The sequence below is a fragment of the Electrophorus electricus genome, chromosome 10, assembly GCF_041902795.1.
Source record: "Electrophorus electricus isolate QZ-2024a chromosome 10, ASM4190279v1, whole genome shotgun sequence".
Taxonomy (NCBI): Eukaryota; Metazoa; Chordata; class Actinopteri; order Gymnotiformes; family Gymnotidae; genus Electrophorus; species Electrophorus electricus.
In genome coordinates, this window is record NC_137506.1 from 29,143,967 (window position 1) to 29,168,135 (window position 24,169).

At 46.8% G+C, this 24,169-nt stretch overlaps 2 protein-coding genes across 9 annotated transcripts; one reads left to right on the plus strand and one right to left on the minus strand.

The window, feature by feature from the left end:
* Positions 1-30: 30 nt before the first annotated feature.
* Positions 31-7,115, minus strand: ptgr2 (prostaglandin reductase 2). Of its 3 annotated transcripts, none has more exons than XM_027027312.3 (9): positions 3,436-4,029; positions 3,091-3,209; positions 2,631-2,822; positions 2,380-2,550; positions 1,777-1,986; positions 1,389-1,510; positions 1,038-1,125; positions 925-964; positions 31-833 (listed from the first exon to the last, which is right to left on the minus strand). In XM_027027312.3, the coding sequence occupies exons 1-9, from the start codon at positions 3,473-3,475 to the stop codon at positions 769-771; spliced, it is 1,047 nt and encodes a 348-aa protein (XP_026883113.2). In that variant the 5' UTR covers positions 3,476-4,029; the 3' UTR covers positions 31-768. The 3 variants fall into 3 exon arrangements, with proteins under 3 accessions (XP_026883113.2, XP_081577974.1, XP_081577975.1); XM_081721848.1 differs by having other exon boundaries at positions 1,038-1,167; XM_081721849.1 differs by lacking the exons at positions 3,091-3,209; positions 3,436-4,029 and adding an exon at positions 6,827-7,115 and having other exon boundaries at positions 1,038-1,167.
* Positions 4,162-22,275, plus strand: mideasb (mitotic deacetylase associated SANT domain protein b). Of its 6 annotated transcripts, none has more exons than XM_035532650.2 (14): positions 4,187-4,245; positions 5,950-6,462; positions 8,751-10,585; positions 13,389-13,688; positions 13,960-14,311; positions 14,450-14,516; positions 15,693-15,835; positions 16,182-16,285; positions 17,292-17,367; positions 17,881-17,969; positions 18,115-18,258; positions 18,364-18,489; positions 18,800-18,984; positions 20,992-22,275. In XM_035532650.2, the coding sequence occupies exons 3-14, from the start codon at positions 9,113-9,115 to the stop codon at positions 21,218-21,220; spliced, it is 3,288 nt and encodes a 1,095-aa protein (XP_035388543.2). In that variant the 5' UTR covers positions 4,187-4,245; positions 5,950-6,462; positions 8,751-9,112; the 3' UTR covers positions 21,221-22,275. The 6 variants fall into 6 exon arrangements, with proteins under 6 accessions (XP_035388545.2, XP_035388543.2, XP_035388547.2 ...); XM_081721843.1 differs by lacking the exon at positions 4,187-4,245 and adding an exon at positions 6,913-6,954 and having other exon boundaries at positions 5,124-6,462; XM_035532652.2 differs by lacking the exon at positions 5,950-6,462 and having other exon boundaries at positions 4,162-4,245.
* Positions 22,276-24,169: the final 1,894 nt, after the last annotated feature.

Below are 24,169 nucleotides of genomic sequence, written 5' to 3' on the forward strand. Positions count from 1 at the left end.
CTGTATTCCTGTCTATAGTAATCTCTTTACTAAAAACAATTCAGTGAACAATTCCGCTGTACATATTGTGGAAGCTTCCAAAATAGCAATAGTGATACCCGAGCAAATCTTAACTTTCATGCAAACTTTGACAAAAACAGAAAGTAAAGATGCATCTGTCTTTCAAGCAAAAAGCACCGATTTGAAATTTTACACGTACAAGTGACCAAAGCACATTAATCAAGTGACAGCTTTTTGCTTTATAACTTGTTTTTTGGCATGATAAACATAAGACTGAATGAAGCTGAAGTCAAAATGCATGCTAATAGTTAATATTTAACATGACCGTTAACATTTAGGTAGTAGGTGATTTACACTTCAAACTTAACTTTCACTTGAAACTGATCTTTGCCATTTTGAGGAAGTTTCTCATTGAGAAACAAGTTTAAAATATCTTATCTTTAATGCATGTCAAACATATTGCATGAGCCTCCCTGCTAAAATGTCTCAGCTGTCCATAAAGCAGACATCTAAGCCAAAGTTAATGAAGACAACTTTGAAAAATCAATTCTAAGGGGGGGAAAACCCCCCACTGAATTGTACTTAAGAACGTATTTAAAGTCCAGTCAGTGTTTCTTTGATACACAGACATGTTTATAGCACTTCTTGCTCTTTCGGCTTACAAGCTAGTAAAGATCGAGTCAGATCATGTTATTGTAGTTAACACTAAAAATAAAACGCACTAGGCCGCTTGTGGAAGAATAGCGCCCTCTGCTGGAAAGATGTGGCTCAGTCTGAAATCTTGACAATTTGCTTCCCAGTATTGCCTCCCATCATCATGGAGCAAAAAGCCACTGCAATACAGTTGTACCCATTTTTATAAGAGTTTAACATGTATAGAACAAATTATATAAATTAGACATAAGGCAGTGATTTAAATCTTACCACCCATATTTTCTATTCCATTAGTTACAGTTTCCAATACCTGAAAAAATTAAACAGCAGGTGTCACATTTCTGCAGCAAAATGCACTCATGAGCAGATCATGAACTGCTGACCTTAATCTGGCCTGTCTTCACCCACTGACTCAGCTGGAGGAGGCCTTCTTCATGTTTATCCATATAGTTCAACACCATAAACCTTTCCCTGCATAGAAGTGAAGCAAACATGACATGCTGCTCCAAGTCACTAGGAGAAAGAGCAGGAAGATGGCACTATGGGACATGCATAGAAAATGGACATTAATGAAAAACCCATTGAGATACACTGGTGCTAACTAAGATACTGAAGTAAACTAAATAATGCGAAGTTGTAGCTATGCATGTCCATATCTATTGATATTGACTAGCAAATGCAATGTTTTACTACGCTAAATGTGTATTTGGTGGAAAAAATAAGTTGGGGAAGACCTGGTGATATTTTTGCTGCACAGATCTTCCTGAGTTTCCTTGCTCAGTGGAGGTGGGTAGGGCACATCTTTATTATACTGAGAAATCTGTCCACACAGGATCACGTGACCCCCACTGTTCATCTACAGTGCAGATTAAGCAACGACTCTCAGAACAAAATGACTTAACGCAATCCTAACAGTCAAACACCATGATTCATGAAAGAGTTGAATAAAGGTTCAAAGCTACAAGAAATCAGCAATGGTAGATAGACTAATGCTGAATACAGCAAAAAGAGCCAAGGAACGTGTGGATTACAGTTTTCAATTGACCGCAGAAGGCAAGGCAGGCTACCAGATACAGATATACATGTACCAAATAAAGTGGTGCATGGAATGTATAGCCCTACCTGGGATATGACAGTGTCACTGATTGGCCCTCCAACATTATCAAAGTAGACGTCCACTCCTCTGGGACAACTCTCCCTCAATGCTGCCGAGATATCCCCCTTTTTATAATTCACAGCTGCTGTGAAGCCCAGCTCAGACACCAGGGCCTGGCATTTCTTGTCTGTTCCACAGATGCCAATGACTTTCTCACAGCCATCCAGCCTGGCAATCTTACATGACAACAGGCAGGGAAAGAGGGAAAGAACGCATGCAAAAGCGCATTACAATGGATGTGAAAGTCGGACCTGTAGAAAAAGGGGCAAATCACATTCTTTACTTCATATCAACGTTCATATAGTCAAATGCTAACACTTAAGAATTAAGTTTTAAAAGAATACTCCCATTTTAAACCACTAATAAATAAATAAATAAATAAATAAATAAATAAATTTATTTTATTTTTTTTGGAGTAGTTTAATATGAATTTAGGATTTAAGTCACATGCTTGGTTTTAAAGTTATATATGATGTAGAAATTATGCTCTGGAATTATACCTTGTGGAAATCCATGGCTGGTCATTTTTAAACCCCATTTGTAACTAATCGTTCACACACATTAACTACCTGTCCAGCAAGTGACCCACAAGCTCCAGCTGCTCCGCTGATCACCATTGTCTGATTGGCACCAGGAGTGACATGACCCTTCTCCCTCACACCCAGAAACGCAGTGAGTCCAGGCATGCCAACCGCACCCAGAACATAGGACAGGTGCCCATCTACCATCCTTGGATCGATCTACAAGAAAGGCCACACTACATGCCTAGGAAACAAATGCATGTCCGCATATGTATTTGACGGCGCCTATTAAAGAATACCTTCCGTAAAAGGTAACCATTGATCACGTTGCGGGTCTGCCAGTGCCAATTAAAGGATGTGACAATGTCACCCGTAGCCAGTACTTCGTTCCGGCTGGCTTCTACCACGCCAACTCCGCCTCCGTCGGCACACTCCCCGAGTCGCCAAGGTAACAGGTAATCAGCCGCCGTGTCATCATTCATACGACAGCGCTGCATAGAGGTTTTCGATTTTAATCCTTTGCATGTGCTGTAATTTTTTTTTTCTCCCCTTTTTCTGCCAGCACTTGCAGGAGGGTTTATTAACTGAATTATAAGTGGGTGATTAAGGTAAACACAAACGTGCAAAAACATATGGTGCATAGAACTGGCCTGCAAACTAGTGTCTTAATAAATAAAATAAGAATATGTTTGTTATTCTAAATGATTCATCTCCGTTTTTAGTGCACCATCACCCATGTCAATGAACAGGTTGTCTCACCATGTACGGGTCAACAGACAGAAACAACGTTTTGACCAAGACTTCATCCTCTTTTAGGTCCGGAGACAAAGTTGTCTTTTCAACGCGGAAGTTGTCTAGAACCGGATGGCTATTTTTTCCTTGGCGCAAAAAGAAAAGTACATTTCTTATGTAATATTTGTATTTCGCTAATAATTTGGATGTATATTGCTGTATTCAGTATGCACATGTTGACATTTTTGTAGGACAACGTGCACTTTGAAAATATATAAAATAATACATGCGAAACAGCAATGCTTTTTGATCAAAGCCAGTTGTTCGCGATGTGCCTAGGAAAACAAAGCCAAATGCACTCATTTACGCTACCTGGGCGAGAGGATAAAACGACTCTTTGCACGGTTAACATTTCGATGAAACCTAAACCGGTTTGCTTGAAACCTAAACTCACGTTACTAACTTCACCTTCCAATTTCACAACTATAGCTTCCGTGAAAATCACGTGATACGCAACCACGCCTCTTATCGGTCCTCGCCTGTAGGGCGTCGAACGTGCACGTTATTTAGGTCACACGTCTCCACACCGGGAGCACCGGGAGGGAGAAAGAGTGAGAGGTGGTCATCAGGTGAAGCCTGCCTGCCTGCCTGCCTGCCTGCCTATTGTTCACTAACGTCCAATTCAAAGGCTGCGCAAAGCAGATGAACTTGCACGACTGCTTCATATTTTGTCCACCAGCCCGTATGGCTTTTCAAAATAAAAGCAACGAATGACCGGCGAAAAAAAAGAATCTGCGCATACCCAAGACTTTTGCTAATAATCATTTCATTTCGATATCTAGTCAGTAAAGAACGCAAAACAGTTCAGTGTATTGCTGCAGTGCAGTTTGTCAAAACATCTCGTCAAAACATCGAAACATGCAACTCTTCATTTAAATGCCATGCACTCGGTGTTCCATTTAGTAAGACGTGCTAATTCCATAATGTTAGTGTAATTTTAAATAACTGATTAATTTTGTCCTAGCAGGACATTTTAATGGCGCCAAATTTGGGAATATCCGATTTTTTTTTGTGATGTGCTCATGTTACTAACTAGGAAGTGACGCTTGAAAGTTTTTTTCCCCTCTCGAGAAAGGAACACGCATAAAAGCGGATCTTCGAACTGCGACGTACTATATTGAGGTATTGTAATGCGCATAATATATTTTATATGTTAAATTTATTTGTGTTGCACGAAGAAGCTATGTGTTTAGTCTGTTTATGCAAAGAGTCGAAAGATAAGCTTCACTTTAGTAAGCTGGGTGGATCACTGACAGAAGTGCACGTCAAATATAGGCTAGTGTATATGCTTCCTAAACTGTCTTGTAAACTAACTTCGATTTAAGGGGTTATCCCCTTTCACAGCGTTCCTCTACAGCAACGTGGGAGAATTTCTAAACTATATATATTTTTTGCTGGACAAATGCAATTTTTTTGCAGAATCAGGTCCCCATTTTCTCCCATTGGCATTAATATTTTACTTATCAAAAAATTTACTGCAAGTAATTTTTTGCTGTACCCTCACGGCAGTGGAAAATTTAACTGATATTTTATAATGACGTAGAGCTCCGACTCCTTTCTCTTGTGCAACTTGATGTTGTGTAACTTTCTTACATTGAATATCCTTAAGCAGCTACCTCCGAGGTTTTGTTTAGCTTTGTGCAAGCGTACCATTATGTTTGCTGAAAATATGCCCATTTCTGCTTCAACATGCAAGTGTAACGGAGATTGAGAGGATAATGGGATTTAACCGTACTATCATATATGGAGACGGTAAACTACACCAAGATGACAATGTAGGTCTAATCAAGTCACACAAATCCAAAATCGGATGAGACTGAATTAGTGCAAGCTAGCATTATGTAACAAATGAAGGACTGTAACACTGAGTTTAATTATTCGTCATTTTTTTTCAATTCTTAAGTACGGTAAGTCTTTTGGGTCAAATTGCTTACATTCACAACTACTAAACTCAGCAAGCATAGTGCATACCTTGCATCAAGAATCACTGGCCTGGATGTTTGTTGGCTTTGCACTTTATTTTAAGACATGGCACACACAGCACGCGCGCACACTGACACATGGCTAATAGCGCTCAGTGTGTTCTTTCTCTTGGCAAGCATGATTGGTCATGCCTGTAGCTACTGTTCGAGCAGTTCAGCAGCCTGTACATGTAGTCCTAGTGTATGGGAGACAAACGGCTCTGAGGTCCTCTCTGGCTTTCAGTTTACTCCTAGCAAATGCCCTTACAGACATGGAGCCCTAAACTTTGCTAAAACGCCTGGTTTGAAACTCACATGTGCCTGCTTTATCCATACACTTTGGGTTTATGCACAGGGGGTTGCTCCGAATCAGTTTTCAGTGTTATATTTTACTCTGCATAGTTTGAGGGATTACAGTACAGTAAAGCCCTCTCCCAATCAGCAAGTTATGAGATGTAGGCTTGATCCCCTAAATAGATTTAATTATATATAGCATCATGAAAATGTTTCGATGAGCAGTTTTTCACATTTATTGACTGACATTCCAGATATTCCACATTGCAGTTTTAAAATGGACATTTTTAACTTGGCGACTGTAGTGACTCATGGTTGTAATTACTTGCTCAATGCGGATTCTAGGATGAAAAGCACCATGGGGAAAGATGTAACAAGTGCTAAGGCCTGGCAACTGTAGGCTACCTGTGATGAATCAACTTCTCAGGACGTTATTTAGAGCAATGTGTTGAATTCGTCATCCGACGTGTGACGAATTAAACGACTTGTCGCATTTTGACTTTTTTTCTTTTCTTTTCTAAGGGGTGTGTGTGTGTGTGTGTGTGTGTGTGTGTGTGTGTGTGTGTAATAGGATCAGTAGAACCCAACTGGCTCCTCATACCTCGCAACGCATTTCCCACTGACGGAATTTCCCGCATGAACCTTCCCTTTGCCGTACTTCCAGCGGCCCGCGTGGACGGGGATGGCCTTATATGGCTGCGGAAGTGGGCGTGCGACAACCCGGGACTGGCCGATCACGAGACTCGAGCTGAAACGGAATGTGTTGTTCGGTGCTGCTTTCAGACTGCGACCTGGAGCACCGCGCTGGGGAGCGTGTTTGCTGCTGTAGCCAGCTTCTGCAAAACCCCGTGCAGTTGCTAGGTGCATTGCAGCCCGTGTATGCAGAAATGCCGTCCACGTTCCGATTTATGCCTCTTATTTTTGCGAAAGTCTATCTCTTGAGTAATACTGGAGTGAGGTCAGCATAGCGTGACTCAACCTTGGATATGCATGCAGTCATTTCTCTACTGTTGCATTACCTGCTGGGCGCATGGACTGGCAGTTACTGCTCGGATCTGTATGCGACGCGAGAAAAAATAAAACGGTAGGGCTTTCATCCATCTGTAAAGTAGGTCACGGGCTTGTTTACCAAAATGGTGGACAGTTCAAGTAATCGAATGCGCACCAACTATATTTGTAAACAACTTAGCTAGCTGGCTAACCATAGATAACATAACTAACTACTACCTCGATTCAAGTTAGAAGTTAGCTATCTTTAATCTAAGAGAATGTAACCCGTTCAGTGTGTCGGTGCGAAAACAAACAAACAGCAAAACTAAAGCATCTATCTAGCCATTGCCTACGCATGATAGTTACGTAGTTTTAGTTATTCGGAAGATGCGTCCTCGTCCTGGACTGCCCTCGTTAGAGTTGACAAGTTGGAGAAGCATGCAGCGCTGCGAGCTCACCGTTCCGCCGGTACACCCACATTCATTGCCATCCCGCAGCTCGTGCTCGCCTTTATGTGGTGTATTGTTGTGCCTCTTTGTTGCAGCGTGCCACTGGATTATCCCTTTATTGCAACAAAGGACTTCTCGTAAGTACCGCTGAGCTGGCTGGACTCGGAAAGGGGGGTCCGGGAAAGGCACGGCTGTAACTAGTGCGCAGCGTTGTGTTCCTCTGTCACGGGAAATTCTCGTTTCCACGTCAAACGCGACGCTTGCACCTTGCTTGTCCTTGTCTAGTAGTTTATATTAAGAATCCAGCTAGATTAGGTGATTTTTGTGCTCGACGTTAGAAGCCTATTAAACACCTTAGCTACACTGTCTGCTAAAATTGGTTTACGTTACTGGGCAATGTCGTACCTGATTTTGTGTTTGTAATGTGGTAGCCATAGTATTGCGTGCATCTCGCCCAATATTTTATTTGGTGCGTAGCATGCATGTATTTTATTGTGTTGCATTTTCAAGTGAGCAAAATGCATGTTTGTGTTGATATGGATTTTTCCTAATCGTCTCAGCTCTATTAACCGGAGCTTGTTTACCTTTTAATCGGCTAGTGTGCACGCTGGTGCGCGTGTCTAGGTGCATTTCTTATTACCTCGTGCAGTGTAATGAAGCTGACCACGACAGAGAGCAGCTGCAGATGGCTATTTCCAGTAGTGATACCCTAGCCCTGTTTTATCACAACATGGGGGTCACTACCTAGGTAGCCCTCATTGTCGGGACCTCTTGCCTTAAACAGTTTGGCATTAAGTTTGTGGAATGAACTTGTTATAGACTTTTAATTATATATTTTTTCCTGACCATATAATGAACATTTTTGTCCAGCTTGGACAATGGTTCTTTTTTTTTTTTTTTTAAATCATTGTGCAACAGCCTAGAGCTAGTGTTACAGTCCTCCATGTGGCAAAAATGCATTTTTAAGAAATAAGAAAGAGGAAGTGATTGTGGTTAGAAAACCGGCCAGTAGAGAGACATTTTTAAGTCTGTAAAATAACTGAAATGACATTCATAGGGCCTGATGCCTTAGCAATGACACCTGCAGAATTTGGATGAATAAACTCTTTAACCATATTTTATTTAAAAAAAATCTGCTCCTCACACGTTGTAGGCATACAGCTTTATTTTGTCAGCACGTAGCAGAGAAGCAAGATCAGAGTGCATATAATCACAGAGTTGTTTCCATGGAGAAGAGTTTCACCACTAATGAATGCTGAGCTATGAATGTGTAAATTGTTTTGGGATCTGAAGCCTCTCAAGTGGTAGAAATGCAATGTACTCTATATTAAAATGTGAAAATTTAGAACATGGTGTCCATTTTTGTAATGATGCGTCTGTAAATGACAATGGGTATTAGAAATTTGCTATGTAAATTGAAATTATTAGTATTACTACTGTTGTTGTTGTTGTTGTTATAGGTTGTTTAATACTATTGTTACCCATGGCTATTGTATTATGAAACAGCTTAATCATATTAAATACAAAGTTTCATTTTTGAGAGAAAACAGCCTGGTGGTTTTAAGCTTGCTGTGGCATTGCGCACTGCTCTCGAAAGCCTCCTCCCCAGAATAAATAATTCCCCAGCATAAATCATAATTGGAAGATGCACAGTTTTCCAAACTCACATTTGATAGCATTCTTCCATTTCCTGCCCTGACTCAGAAAGTGATCTCACTGGTGGTTTGTTGAAATGAATGTGAAATGTGAGAGTGTGTCTGTGCACTGTAAAGAACATAACCTGAATGCCATAGTTCTGCACCAGCACGTATGTTTGCGTTTGCCATATACACCTTTCTCTAGGCCTGTAGACAGGACACTGGGAGTTCAGTGCCAATATCTAAGTGCTCCCACTCTGGGCAGATGGTAATTCTTTTCACCATTCTCTCTGCAGGTTCTCACCCATGAATGAATCATAGGAGTCAAGCTCCAGACATCTCTGTTTGCCCTTATATCCTGGGATCAGTAGAAGAGTTGGCACGAAGAAAGATAACAGACATGTTTGAGTGTCCGTCAGTTGATACTGACGTTTCTACAAATGGGATGCCGCAGTTTTGTGTTTTAAAACTAACTTCCATTCCAACCATGCTTAGTAGATTTGGATGACCAGACTTTTTAAAAACTGTTGATACGTTTATGAATAAAGAAGGACACGGAAATTTTGTCACACTGGAGAGTGCTGTGTGTGGTTTGGGGATCTGAAATCTTTGTACCCCCTCACAAGCCTGCTCTACCCTTCCTTCAGTGACTTTATTCATGAAAGCTATGAGTTTGCCGCCTCAACAGAAGCCCAACGCAAAGAGAACAGGCAAACGCATCACATTCTTTAACGACCAGGGCAGTGCAATGAAAGAGGTCTCCCAGCACACAGAGGGCCCCTACTATGGCATGGGGGCCCCTCCTTTGGAGCAGGGCCGCACCGAGCCGGGGGCCGTGGAAAGCTCCAGCGCCGAGGAGCCGCATGTGTACCTCAACTCCGTCATTTTTAGCCCAGAGAAGGGCGAGCAGAACCGAAGTCACTATCAGCAGACCATGCCAATGAAATGGCCTCACATGGAGCAGCCTCAGCAGAGGACTGCGACCTGGTCTCAGAGTGCCCCATTGACGAGCTGGTCCCAGAGTTTTACTCCATACCTGGGAGCTCAGGTTAACTTCCCAAAGCAGCTCCCTGAAGGCATGTTGATGCCGCAGGTGCAGCTGCAGCCGTCCTCCGTCAGGGTGGGTGAAAAGCAACAGCAGGCACCCAACGCAGCAGGAGAGGCCTTCAGGGAGCCTGCTAAAAGCAACCGCAGTCTGGACTGGGGGGAGCAGCAGCAAGGCTTTCAGCAACCCCACAAACCCGGGCTCCTAAATCCCCAGCAACACGTGACGTCCACCGCTGGGAACACGTCGGTGCTGCAGCCCTTTCAGCTAGCTTTTGGGCAGCCCAAGCAGAACCTGACGGCGGGGTTTCAGGTGTTCCAGGGCAACAGGACCTTGCCGAATTTGAACTACAGTGCCCAGGCCAACACGCAGCATCAGATCCAGCAGATGCAGAGACTGATGTTTCAGAAGCAACAGCAGCAGCACATGCAGCAGCAGTCCCTGCCGCATCAGCCGCAGCCGCTGCAGCAGCAAGCGCACCATCTCGGCCAGCTTCAGCCGCCATCGCAGCAAATGCAGCAGCCGCAGGTCCAGCAGCAGGTCCAGCAGCAGGTCCAGCAGCAGCAGCAGCAGCAGCAAGCGCAACAGGCCTCGTCGCAAAAGCGAAAAAATGAACAGCTGCAAAAGCTGCAACAGAATCAGCAAGGGGCGGAGCGATACTCGGGTAGCCAACAGCCCCGTGTGCCTGAGCAGCCTAACCTTCAGGTGATTGGGCAATCTCAGGACACTCCCGAACCCCCACCCGCCCAGGCCCAGGATCTTGCGCCCCAGCACACGACCGCCGTTCCACAGCCATCCGCGGAGACGCAGCAGCCTGGGCCCCGGAGGTCCCGCCGCCTCTCCAAAGAGGGCGGAGGGCCTCCCTCAGAGAACCCTTTCATTGTAGCTGCTGATCACCTAGTTCAGGACTCCCATAACGGGGCCCCTGATGCAGGAGAGCCTGCGGCCAAACAGGACATCAGAGCTGCCCCCACAGGGGTCATCCAGAGCACGCGACGGAAGAGGAGGGTGTCCCAAGAGGTCAACCTAGAAACTCTGGCACAGAAGGCCTCGGAGATGGAGTCACTACCCTCACACGATGTCAAGGTAAGTTCAGCCTTGTGTCAGTTCGGTTCTCAAGTGACAGTGGAGGTTTGATGAACTCATGACGGATATGAGCTCCCAAGGTTTTTTGTTTTTGTTTTTGTTTTTTTCTTCTTTCTGCTACAGGCATAATGAACCGTTTCTCATTGCTTGTGAACTTGGATGTGTTTGATCGCTGGTGTGAGGAAGTGGACTTGCATGACATGCTTGCGTGTGCAGGAACTATTATGCATCCTACTGGTTCTGCAGGTTTGGCTGCTGTGTCGTCGCTGTCTACTCTCAGCGAGACATGAAAAATGGTGGACTTCCCTGTTTGCATCAATCTAGACCACTGTTTTCGATGGCTGACGCCTCTCTTGACTGTACACGTCCTTCAACCTACCAGTCAGCCGCAGTTCCCCGTCACCTCTTCCGCGTGTGGCGGTTGTACTGATTTGGATGTTTAGTCTAGTTAAAAGGCTTGGCTCAGCATTGTGGCACTTGGGTCCTGTTTGTAGCCACTTCCCATCCTGGATTTATTTACCTGCTTTAGCCACTTCTGTGTGTCCTGTCAAGGTCACAGTGAGCAAACCACTGAATGCAGTTTAGGGGTGTTCACGTCTTTATGGATTTGGGAGTTAATCTTTTTTAACATATGGCTGTGTCTGTTCGTGATGGCATTGGCGCTGAGGCTATGGGCAGGATTATGCAAGACTGACTAAACATGTACTTGATTAAAAATGGGCATTAAATGAGACCAAATCATTTTGCTGACATACTAAATAAATTGTGATTCACTTGCAAATGGATACAAGTATATTTAAGGCAATATTTAAATGCAACTTGTAAGTTCAAAAGTACTTATCATTTAGATTCCTGCTCCTGAAAAACTCATTTCATTTCACATTAACGTCCATTATCTGGCTTTATTTTTTGTAGTGGTTTCATTTATGGACAGAAAAGATTGTTTTTGAAGGTTTCATTTCAATTGCCTATTGCCAAAAACAGTGAGGAATTGCTGCAAAAAATGTAATGACATGGACAAATTAATCAACCACTCATTGACTTGTGTGTGTTGGCATATTTGTTTTTGCGCGATGGGTGATGAACAACATGGCTGCTTCAGAGGCCTAGAATTTGTCCCTCAGATCTATGTGCCAGGCTTGACACTTTTTTCTTTCTTTTTTTTCCCTGCCACTATTAGGGCTTTGCAATGTATCAGTTGTTAATCATCATTGCCGTTTTTGCATTTGCAACACTGATATAGCAGAAGGTTTCAATATGCAAATTAGTCCTTTGATAAATTAGATATATAACGTGTACTTTTAATTGTGTGCTGTGGGCATCCAGACCAGGTTTGGATTTTCCAGACATGTTTTGATGAATTACATCATGATCCATCAAGCGCAAGTTGTTTGGATCTCGGTCAGACTACTGCAGGTCAACCATGGACCAAGTCACCTCAAGGGTTCACGTGTGTGTTAACGTATTGAGGCATCTTGCAATCACTATGTCTAGCATTATAGTATCTTTGCCCACACTATGTAACCCTAACCACCATTTTCTGAAGGAATGTCTGAACTGTCATTGAATTATGTTTGTATTTTCCTTTAACTCTACTGATTTTGTTACATAAGCCTCATTTTTTATGATGGGATAAACAGCTTGCTGCACATACCATGTAGTAACACTAGATAGGATCGTTACACATGGCTACACACAGGCACTGACTGAGTGGTTCAGAGATCTCTCGTGCTAACCTGTGCAGTAGTTTAAGTGGCAACCATAGCTGCCCACTCATCTAGTACTAGTGGGCGGAAGTTAATTGGGAGTCTTGCAGGTCGGCAGTGTGGGTACGTGGGCTGGGCGTGTGCTGACCTCCCAGCCGGGTCAGGAGTCGGAGTCTCCTACTGCTGCAGCAGCAAGGCTGTTCAGATCAGTCTCTGTGAAGCTTGTGCATGAGTTCTGGATCCAGGGGTGAGTGTTAGCAGAGTAACACAGGGAATTGAAAGCAGGCAGGTCCGGAGTCATGACCCCCAAACGCTCTCACACCTATAATGGTCTGATTTCCTCAGGACTAACAGGAAATGTCTGGCCAATACTGGAAACAAAGCTTCAACACAAAATGGTTTTGTTGTGGTTCACTGTCTCAGCGTTGAAAGGAAGGCTGGGAAATTGGTGAACACTGAGCATTTATTTCGGAGTACTTAATTTTTCATGTCATTATTTCATTTTTGTGCTGCTATGTTCTTCAGCTCTGGGGAAAAGTGTTCCCACAGTTTAACAGGCGGAGAGGGAAATATCGGGAAATGTCGGCTAAGCCGGGATTTAATAACCTGTGATCTTATCCCGTGGTTACGCATTGTTTTTCTTTTTTCATACTGTTGACACAAATTCTGAAAGCATGTCCATGCTTGTATGTGCCTTACTTTTGCTGTGGGGGCAAAGTACGTCTGCTCCACAGAGAGCACAGGCGGATTGCAATCCCGGGTTTTTCGACTAATCTGACTGATTATATAAACGCATCCCTTGCTTGCTGGCTGGATCTGGGTTTGTGGGTCTCTGGGTCAGAGTAAAGCATCTGCTGTTTTAGTTTACTTCACTGTTCCCCACCATACCAGAATGCAAACGTGATACCTGAACAAGCCCAGCTTGAAACACGATGTGCTGTCTAGCTGTTTCCAATGTTCGTTTATCTATTCAGGCATTTAATGTTTTGCAGTTTTGCCTAGAACAAGGGTTTCGGGTTTGATGTGGTTCTTTCTCGGTTGTGCTGCTTTCCCAGTGTCAGCTTCTGTGTGATGGGTGTTTTTCTGCACGTTTGCAGGACCTTCTCGGGCCCTGGAGTCCCACGGCACCGGCTCCGGGCCGAGGGGTCGGAGAGCCAGACGGCTGCAGTGCCAAGCGGGGCAGGGAGGAGAGTCTGGTGCCGCTGGTGATCCCCGTGTCGGTGCCGGTGCGGCGAGCCGATCCCTTGTCGCATGACCAGGAGCAGGGAGCCCTTTCTGCCGGCTGGCCACTGCGGCCCACGGGACCCGGCGACCCCGGCCGCCCTGACCACAAGCCTTCTGTCATCGTTACGCGCCGGCGCTCCCTCCGCAACTCTCTGTCTGAGAGCTCTGGCCAGGTGAGCTCAGTGCTGTTACCACGGCGACGAGTCCCCGGCCCGAGAATTACCCCCCCCAGCCCCAACAGTGACTAATATAATAATCCCCAGTGTTTTGCCTTTGAATGAATCAGTAATCAATAATGCACCCTAATCCATGTGGGTTGTCGTTCTCTCCATCATTCTGTTTCTCTATCCCTCACCACGCTCAGACAGATTACGGTTTATTCCCCACCATCCACAGGTAATGCTTCATCCCTTGCTTCTGTTACTGACCCTTCTTCCTCTGCAGAATGGCGGCACGGACTGCGATGCGGACGGCAAGACGGCGAAGTCGAAGCGGCGGCCTCGTCCGGAGCCCCTCTTCATCCCGCCGCCCAAGCCGGGCAGTTTCATCGCTCCGGCCGTCTACTCCAGCATCACGCCCTACCAGAGCCACCTGCGCTCGCCCGTGCGCCTGGCCGAGAACCCGCTCACGCTGCCGCCCTACACGCCACCGCCCATCCTCAGCCCCGTGCGTGAGGGCTCCGGCCTCTACTTCTCCGCCATCCTCTCGGCGGCGGCGGCTGCCGCTGCCGCAGGCAACCAAGGCCTGCCTCCGCCCGCTACGCCCAAATCAGCCACGCGCAGCCTCCTCAGATCCAGTGAGACTTGGTTTGATGGTACATATAGAATGAGTTTAATGGTAGCGAACCATTGCCGTGATGTGTCAGACGGACGAGTCTTTTGCTTTCGTGTGTGTGTGTGTGTGTGTGTGTGTGTGTGTGTGTGTGTGTGTGTAGACAGTACTGAAATCACCCCTCCAGTGTTGTCAGCAATGGGTGAAGCCACTCCAGTCAGCATTGAGCCGTAAGTACTGATCACACACTCACACACACACACACACACACACACACACACACAGGCGCGCACTGTGTGCCTTGACCTATTTCGACATAGTAGGCATCATCATATTCTCTGCTGCCTTGTCTTCTGTCCTCATGTCTCTCTGCCATATTACAGACCTCAACCTTGTAATCATAGTGTGCTGTATGGTTGGTATGTCTTGGCTTGATTCGTTTTGTACTGCAGTTTTGGGTGACTGAATGCTTGCCTGCGGAAGTAGGTGGTGTGTGTGTGTGTGTGTGTGTGTGTGTGGGGGCGGGTGGGCAGTGGGTGGTAGGGGATCAGCAGAGAGACTTGTACCGGGATGTCATCTCTGACTGCTGCCGACTGGCTGCTTTGTGTGTAAGCGTCAGTGTATGGTGAACGTGCGTGCACTTGGGATGGTGGTATAAATGTTTCTAAGATGCTTACTGGGAAGGACCAAGTTCAAGACTTAACAGCTTCAGCTCTTCTCAGCAGGCTTCCTGGAAGTGTGATAAAGGCAAATCCCGGAGCAAAACAAAAAACAGAAGGTTTCGTTCCTTATCCTAGACCTTGGCAGTTTGAGACTTGGAACAGTTGTACATGCTTTGACAAGCATATACAAATTACCCACTGTCAGAGTCTGCTCTCTGTTTAAAATGGCCATAAAACCAGCCTAATGGGCAGACTTGTATACCTGACAGGCCGGTTCTCCGGCCCGCCGTTCTACCAGCATTACCCAGTGGGTTAGTTAATTTAGCATGGACTGCTTATCACCCAGTCAGCAGAAACCTTTCTGACAAGCCTGGGAATTTGCTGGGTTTTCTTTTGTAAAAACAGACTTTGTTGCAATGAGAAAGTGGACATAATGTATGTGATATCTTAGCCTTATTTTAAAAGTTCTGTAAAGATGTAACATTTGGACCAAAAATCCGTGGGAGACGGGGGAAAAAAAAAGAAAAAAAAATGGATAAAAAAAGACCAAGCCAGCATTACTCTCTTTCTCTGTGTGCGTGCGCTCAGACCACAAAGTTTAAGGCTTCACCTTAAAGAGAAGCTCCAGCCCAAAGCTGGATGAGTTCCCGTTCCCCCACACTAGCTATCCATTTGGGTAATCATGCTGCACCATCCTACCACGACAGCACAGTAAGATGTCCTCCTCCTCTGTCCTCCATGCAGGCGGATAAACATCGGGCAGAGGTACCAGGCGGAGGTCCCCGAGCTGCGGGAACGCTCGGAGGTGCTGCTCGACCCGCAGAAGGCCGAGCTGGTGTGGGCGCCGCTGGCCGAGCTCGACGCGGGCGCGCCGCAGCAGCAGAGGGGTAGCGTCTCCGTCCCACCCACCCCAACCCCCAGCTCCACCCGCTCCAGCACGTCTGGCAGCAGAGCTGTGCAAAGCGATGCCTTCTGTGCTTTTGCAGTTGCATAACTAGATTCAGGAGATAAAGACGTGGAAGGAGATGAACAACGTTGCTTGTAGAGATGAATCTGAATCATGGCGCACAGGACGGAATAAAAAGTTATTGTCTTCATGCTCATCACTGGCATGCTTGCGTGTCTTTGTCATGCTAATTTCTCTTCTTCTTTCTCTCTTCTCTGTGTGTGTGTGTGTGTGTGTGTGTGTGTGTGTGTGTGTGTGTGTGTGTGTGTGTGCTCGCTCACTCACAGTGGATGACCTCATGCACCTGGCCTGCTCCAGTGCACTCTGTGGAGGAGGGACCAATCAGGAACTGGCTATGCACTGCCTCTATGAGTGCAAAGGTGATATCATGGTGAGTGTGAGGGTGATGTAAGACTATACCGGCGTGGTGTAAGCATCCTGCACGACCTCACCGAAGAGTCAACAGGGCAGAGACGGGCCCCAGATGTGCCCCCCACTGCATATATTTAAAGTGCGCTTCAAATCAGAGGAGCTGCTTTTGTTTGTTACCTTCAACTGACAGCACTGCAGTAAATGCTTTTGGTCATGACGCGCTGACGTGTGTTTCATCTCTCGTGCATTCCATCATCTGAGCCAGCAGCACCAAGGTGACGCCCCCCGCCCCAGCAACAGGCTGTCAATCTCAGCCGCGCCGCCGTGCCAGACCATGTGCTTCCATGTTTGGACTGCACTCCACGTTTGTCCGCATGCCTGCCGTGTCTGTGAGGTTATCGGGTGTCCATCGCGGCTCCTCGCTCCACGCGAGGCAGCACACGGTGGGGCGTCATGGAGCTGGCCTCAGCGCTGTCGCTCCGGAAACGGTGCAGAACTTTGTGTCTTTTACCTTGGGCTGCCTCGAGGTTGCGGCTCCGGAGAGGCACAGTGCCGAGGAGCAACAAGGCGACAGATCGCAGTGGAGATGGAGGGAGGAGGAGTGAGAGAAATATTAGCCGGTGATTGGCGCTGCTTGGTGAAATGCCTCCAGCGAAATTATCTTGCCTATGTTGCCAAGGAGATCGAGGGGGTCTGGCAACACTCTCTCTGTTCTCTTTCGCATTTTCTTTCCTCTCTCTCTCTCTCTCTCTCTCTCCCTCTCTCTCTCTCTCTCTCTCTCTCTCTCTCTCTCTCTCTCTCTCTTTTTGTTTGTGTCTCTCTCACTGCATAGAAGATGGCGCTTTTTTTTGTTCCCATTCCTCTCCTCGGATTAGCGTAGCCTGCAGTGTTGGCCTTCACTGTGACCTGTCACACTCCTCCACAGGCCGGCGAGCAAACTCTGTACGTTCAACCGAAACACTGTCGTTGCCTCGGTCCGTGCGCCAAGTTCACAATCTCCCTGCTGTTGTTCTCTTCCCTCCCAGGGTGCCCTTGGCCTTCTGCTGATGAAAACCCCCGTCTTCCCCAAACCTCACCCCTTGGCAGACTACCACTACTCTGGTAAGTACCGGCCTCTACCGCGGACTCCTGGCTTTGCGTTCTTTTTTCTTCACCCCCACCCCATGTCAGACCTCTGAGCGCGGCCAACAGGATTTCTGGCCTGGCTGGGCACTTTTGCCACTCTGGAATTCTGTGCCATGCGCCGCACCTCCCAGCCATAAACAAAGCCGGCTGGGCTCTGGGGGGAGGGGGTGGGGGGAGGATTACTGGGTGAAAGGCTAGGGGCGGCTCGGGAGGCTGCTGGTTAGACCTCGGGGCAGTGGGTGAGGGGAGATGTGCAGAGCGAGGAGAAGAGGGGAGCGTGCTTGCAGTGCGCAGTTGATCCCTGGACGAGGACAGTAGCACCATTGTTTATCTGCCCATGTGTGTCCTGGCTGTCTGCCTTTTGTGTGTGTGCGTTTGTGCTCATGTCTGTGAGTGTTTTTGTGCGTTTGCCCACATATTGGCTCCACAGTAAGCGTCTGTCTTGCCCTGACTCTCCCCCCCAAACCCCCCCCAATTCCCCAACCCCAGGCTCAGACAGCTGGACTCCCGAGGAGAGGCGCATATTCAACAAGGGCATCGGCACCTATAAGAAGGACTTCTTCATGGTGCAGAAAATGGTACGGTCTCGCATGACGTGAATGTGAATACTGGATGAATTAATGAGAAAGAAAGACACAAATAAATAAATGGCCTCGTTCGTTTATCTGCGAGTGTTTCTGAGGGCTGGTTCAGTAGCTGCTATGGCGTGTGGTTTGTTTGAAGGTCAGCTCCAAGACTGTGGCTCAGTGTGTGGAGTTCTACTACACCTACAAGAAGCAGGTGAAGATGGGTAGGAATGGCACCCTCATGTACGGCGAAGCAGAGGCCCCTGAACCGCGGCCCACAGACGAGGAGGTGGACTATAAAGTGAGATGCTACTGCGCTTGCGTGCGTGTGTGTGTTCGTAGGTAAGTGCGGGCGTCTCATGCAGAGCAGTACAGTGCGCTAACATTTGTAATCTCTCCCAATCAGCAGAGTTCACAGAGATTCGATTTGCGGAAGGAAGAGGAAGATGACAGGAAGTGGGAAGGGTCAGGTGACAGGAAGCGAGACAGCAGCCCCGGCAGAGTAACACAGTCTCTACAGGCAACTGAAAGCGTGAGTATGAGAGGACATGTCCGGGCCTTGGGTGAATAGGTAAATGGATTGAGAGCTAAAGACAAAGGAGGGATGGTTTCATTTGCTTAAAACATTGCTCTTTTTGCTCTCTTATGCAACTGTAATTATGCTGAATTGCAAGTCATGCGCAGTGCCCTCTTGTGGTCTTCAGTGGAAAACGCATGGTAACAGCATGGTAACGGGAGATGTGTAGTCACAGCCTGACTCTGCTATAGAGTCTGTGTAGGAGAGACCTGTCATTGCTGCCCATGGCTTCGTCCAGCTGACCGCCTGCAATTCCATCCTGCAGGCCGGCGCGGTCCTGGTCCTGAGGAGCCAGGACGACGGGAGGAGGGATTATCCAGCGTATGGGATGAGCCACGCCCCGACAGCGCCTCCAAAACCCCGGCCAGAAAACGCGGCGCGGAAGAGCGGCAGCGGGGCCAAGGGCCCCGTGGCACAGGAGGGAGAGTTCCCCTGCAAGAAGTGTGGCAGGTAAGAGCCAAACCAGAGCAGGACAGCAGGACGCGGGACGCAGCTCCCGCAACCGATTTCTGTGTAAAGAGGAAAGGCACACAATCCAGAGGGCACGACCAAAACGCCGGCGTGGCGTTAAGGCCGGTGGCGAGTCCAGCCAGGCAGGAACGGAACGCTATAAGGGCTTACTCAGCACCATGGGTCATGACTCTGGCTGTCTTCCTGACCGTTTTATCAAAGCACGTAGCTGTCGAGACCGAGATGGAATGGAAGCTTGAGCAATTCTGCTCTCCCAGAATTGGCGCACTCGGACGTAAGGCCAGATAAAGTTGTCGAGTACGTCTTCATCATCTCAACAGCTCTGAGGGGGATTTAGGACTGCATGATAAAAGCTACACATGGCATCGCTGTCTTGTCTTACACAGCGCTAACATGGCAAAGTTATTGAGCCCTCTAATAAATCCCGTTATGCTGTGGGCATTCCTACAAACGTCGGCTGACCCAGCCTGTGGGTGTTTTGATGAATGAAGGCAGTCACCTGCTACAGCAGCATTTAAATAATTTCAGCTCAGGCCAGTTTTAAACCATGTTGTACTAAGGGTTCACCAAAGTGTGTGTGTGTGTGTGTGTGTGTGTGTGTGTGTGTGTGTGTGTGTGTGAAATTAAGGCGACTCACAATGTGTAGTAATATAGTGAAAATAAATATATTTTGTCAGTGTTTTCCTGTGCTCGCTGGGATTTCTTTTCTTTTCTTTTTTTTCCGCCAGACCTTTGTCGCTACTTGTGTGATGTTAGCAGAAGCTGCATGCAATTAGCAGAGCTGACATGGCGTGCATTTGTCATGCTGCATGCAGTGCAGAGGGAGAAGGAGGGCCTGGGTTGTGTTTTACGGGCCGAATCGATCAGAGTCTGCCGGAGAGGGAGCAATAAACGTGGCGGCGGTGGCCGATTCTGGCGGGAGATCTTCTCAGCCATGGCAACAGCCGGCCTTGTTTTTATCAACAGTCTCTTAGCAACCGAAAGTCTGAAATGATGTTAAATGCCATGCCCCCCGGGCTGTACATGTCTGCCCAGTGACTGCGTGCATTTCCTGTGAGTGTGTGAGTGCACGTGTGTGTGTGTGTGTGTGTGTGTGTGTGTGTGTGTGTGTGTGTGTGTGTGTGTGTGTGTGAGTGCACGTGAGTGCTTAAAATATGAAAATGCGCTGTACGCTTTGTACTCCTGCCTACTCACCATCAGCCGCGGTTGGTAGCTTGCATTTGTCCAGTGCATCTGTGCTCTCTCTCGCTCGCTCTCTCTGCAGCCACGATTCTCTCACTTCTTCCTCCATCATGCTCCGCGGCCGCAATCTGCATGTGCTTTAGGACGAGTTGTTTATCTGTGGCATCAGACCACTGCCTCTTGACTTATTCATGTCAGTGCATCCCGTTCGCCTGTGTATGTACACTTTAATAGATGCGGCCCTGCGTCTGCACCCTTTAATACAGCCAGGCCTGTGTGTGTAAACTTTTTAATAGATGCAGCCCTGTGTATGCACCCTTTAATACATCTGGCCCTGCGTCTGCACCCTTTCATACATCTGGCCCTGCGTCTGCACCCTTTCATACAGCCAGGCCTGTGTGTGTAAACTCTTTAATAGATGCGGCCCTGTGTATGCACCCTTTAATGCAGCCAAGTCTGTGTATGTACACTTATCTCCAGTAATAACATGACTCACTGAAGAAAAAATTTCACATAGTTAAAAAGTCTAGTAACGACTATTGTACTTCTGTCCATAATTGCAGATTGCAGTATGTCAGATTGTACTGTCTGCAACCGTACTTGAGCAGGTCTGTGTGTGAGAGCTCAGCAATCTGTTTTAAATGGATGGTGATTTCAGCACAAACTTTGAAGCGTGTGCCATGCTATATCTGGTTATCTGTGCTAGTCTGGAGTTTCCTCTGCAAAAGTAAACTATTTGGATTCCAAACCCATTCAGCTGACTGCACTGTGCGTGCGCGTGCATGCGTGTGTCTGCTTCTGCAGGGTGTTCTATAAGGTGAAGAGTCGCAGTGCTCATATGAAGAGCCACGCGGAGCAGGAGAAGAAGGCAGCAGCACAGCGGCAGCGGGAGGCGGAGGAGCAGCGGGCGGCCGCCGCGTTGATGGCGGCACAGCAGAACGGCGCTCGGGGAGATCAGGCACCCGTGAGGCGGGCCAGCAGCGAGGACTCCACGGACGATGAGGAGGACGCGGACGATGAAGACTGGCACTAGCGGAGAGCCGAACCGAGGCTAAACGGCACACGGGGCCCGGCATATGCTGCTGGGCTGATTGGAAGCTTTGGGGCTGATTTTGGCCGTCCTCTCAGGACTTGGAGTGGATAAACAGGGACTGGCTTACTCCCTTAGTGTGTGTGTGTGTGTGTGTGTGTGTGTGTGTGTGTGTGTGTGTGTGTGTGTGTGTGTGTGTGTGTGTGTGTGTGTGTGTGTGTGTGTGTGTGTGTGTGTGTGTGTGAGAAAGAAAGGGATGTGTGTGCCTGTGTTCAGAGTGAATGTGCATCCCAGAGCATTCAGGGCTTCATCTTCAGGGCATAGGGCTCTAGGGAGTACAAGCCAATGCCACGTGCACACGGCTGCACGTGCACATAGTGAGGGGCGGTACCAAGCACTGTGCTTCAGCACTTTCAGACTCCTCCCACACAATACCGACCAAGGTAGAAGTCAGGAGCTCCGGGCCACCCTTCCAACAACGCTCACCACCCACAGCGCCGTGGATGCCGCGCGGCATGTCGGTGGGCCAGGAGAGCACAGCGGAGTATGAGACGGACTCGTTACGACCTTCTCTCTTCATTCTGTCCATATTAACTTTTCGTGTTTTGTGAGAGTCTTTCCCAGTCAACTGCCAACAGCTTCAGAGCTCGTGCACCTGGTGTTTCTCCTGGGTCTTCTAGTGCCGTGACTTTTGGCCTGTGCTTTTTCCTCACGCTTTCTTTAGCCACCTTGCTGATGCCTTGGATGTTTTTTGACACTTTTTATCTTTACATGACAATCAATTTTACAAAGGTTCCTTTTTATATCCAACAAAGCATCGTTCCTGATATATTCGTTAATTATTATTGTTATAATTGTTATCCTTATACTATTGTTATTGTGCTGTTTCATTATTGACTGTTTTTGTTTTGTTTTGGCAGGGTAACATTGGATTTGAAGTTCTTTTTCTCATTTGACTTATTATTATTATTATTATTATTATTATTATTATTATTATTATTATTATTTAAGACTTTTGCTACCTGTTTTGCAACCTTCTTTGAGGTGTCATGCCAGAAGACGAAAGACATTAACAGATACTGGAAGTGCAATAGAACAATTTGATATCTTGATGCAAATAACCCCCTCCCAACAATCCCAAGCCTAACTTGAACCTAACCCTGATACAGCCTAAAGTGAACAAGAGCATTTGAAAAATCCACTTTGTTGTTGTAGTGAAAGAAAAAAAAAAGGGGAAAAAAAAAAAAAATATATATATATATATCTCTCTCTCTATCTCAGAACAAATCTGCGTCTCCAGAGTTACGCTGAATGCTATGTGAATTCCAAGGTGGCGTTGGAGTTCTCTACAGCCATTCTCTCACTCTCTGCTGGCTCAAGCACTTGGCTGTGTTACCATGGCAAAGAAGCTGCTGACCCCCCCCCCCCCCTTGTTTAAGAACAACTACACTGGGAAGCTTGCAGCCAAGAGTAACTGCTCCTATTGCTGCGCATCACATTTCAGACTGCTATGCACTCTGTGTGTATGAAGGGTATGCATATGTTCGTGTGTGTGTGGATGGCTGGCACTGTGGGTGGCTCTAGATGTCCGGGTATTTGTACTTGTGGGTGGGGTGTGGGTGTGGGTAGAGGGGTGGGTGGGTGGATGGGGTGTGGGTGTGGGTAGAGGGGTGGGTGGGTGGATGGGGTGTGGGTGTGGGTAGAGGGGTGGGTGGGTGGATGGGGTGTGGGTGTGGGTAGAGGGGTGGGTGGGTGGATGGGGTGTGGGTGTGGGTAGAGGGGTGGGTGGGTGGATGGGGTGTGGGTGTGGGTAGAGGGGTGGGTGGGTGGATGGGGTGTGGGTGTGGGTAGAGGGGTGGGTGGGTGGATGGGGTGTGGGTGTGGGTAGAGGGGTGGGTGGGTGGGGGGTTGGGGTAGGGGGTGTGTGGGTGTGGGTAGAGGGGTTGAGGGTTTGGGTGTGGTAGAGTGGGGGTGTGTGTGGGGGTTGATTGGGTGTGGGTAGAGGAGGGGGGTGTGGGGGTGTGGGTAGAGGGGTGTGTGTGTGTGTGTGTGTGCAGGGTGTTTGTGGGGGGGTCACACCAATAATCAAACCTGTTTCAAACTTGGAGCCAAGTGAGAAAAAGAAGCTTCCTGATGTATTTAGGTTTTCTTTTTTAAAATCTGTGTTTGTTAAAACCTCGTGGAGAGATTAACCTGCTCTTTCATAAGTGCAGGGGGCATTGTGATAAAAAAAAAAAAAATGGTGTAGCCAAGATTTTTTAAGATATGATTATCAGAAAATTAAAATGAATTAAATGCAGGATTTGTTGCCACGGAGCCACTCTACTTGCTTTCATTTAGCCAAGGGAATTTACACACACACACACACACACACACACACATATATATATATATATATATATATATATATATATATATATATATATATATATATATATATATATATATATATATATATATATATATATATATAACAAAACATTTGTGTGTACATAACCACTTTCTATGTTATTTTCATAGGGGCTTGTGAACATTGAAAGAATCTCCTGGAAAGAGCATTTTACTACAGCATAACTTATTTATGTTAAAATTACTTGTTTTGAATAAATATGATAAACATGACAGTCTTTGTAAACTCATATTGAGATACAACTGTATTAGATACAAGTTATTTCTTTTTAATGAATCGGTTCAAGAGGAAAGTTCAAAATGGTATGTAATGGTATCACAAGGTGGCAGTGTTGTCAAAAAGACCGAACTACAGGAATGGTGCAAAACCTTACCTGCACAGACAACGAACAAACAAACACAACTAAAACTGAATCAGAGAAACCACAATTATCTTACTATTTCCTAAAGTATAAGTTAAATGACCTAAACTGTAAAGACTTAGGCACATTTGTTCGTGTGCTTAGCTTCCTTTCTGTGAGAAGTCGCTAATGTCCGAAAAGT

Coding starts and splice junctions, on each gene's coding strand:
- ptgr2 (XM_081721848.1), bottom strand. CDS start 3,475: ATGTTAACCGTGCAAAGAGTCGTTTTATCCTCTCGCCCAG. Junction 2,551..2,630: donor ATGGTTACCTTTTACGGAAG/GTATTCTTTAAT, acceptor CCTTTCTTGTAG/ATCGATCCAAGGATGGTAGA. Junction 1,168..1,388: donor TGCAGCAAAAATATCACCAG/GTCTTCCCCAAC, acceptor TCTTTCTCCTAG/TGACTTGGAGCAGCATGTCA.
- mideasb (XM_035532652.2), top strand. CDS start 9,113: ATGAAAGCTATGAGTTTGCCGCCTCAACAGAAGCCCAACGCAAAGAGA. Junction 14,312..14,449: donor GCGCAGCCTCCTCAGATCCA/GTGAGACTTGGT, acceptor GTGTGTGTGTAG/ACAGTACTGAAATCACCCCT. Junction 17,368..17,880: donor GGCAGACTACCACTACTCTG/GTAAGTACCGGC, acceptor CCCCAACCCCAG/GCTCAGACAGCTGGACTCCC.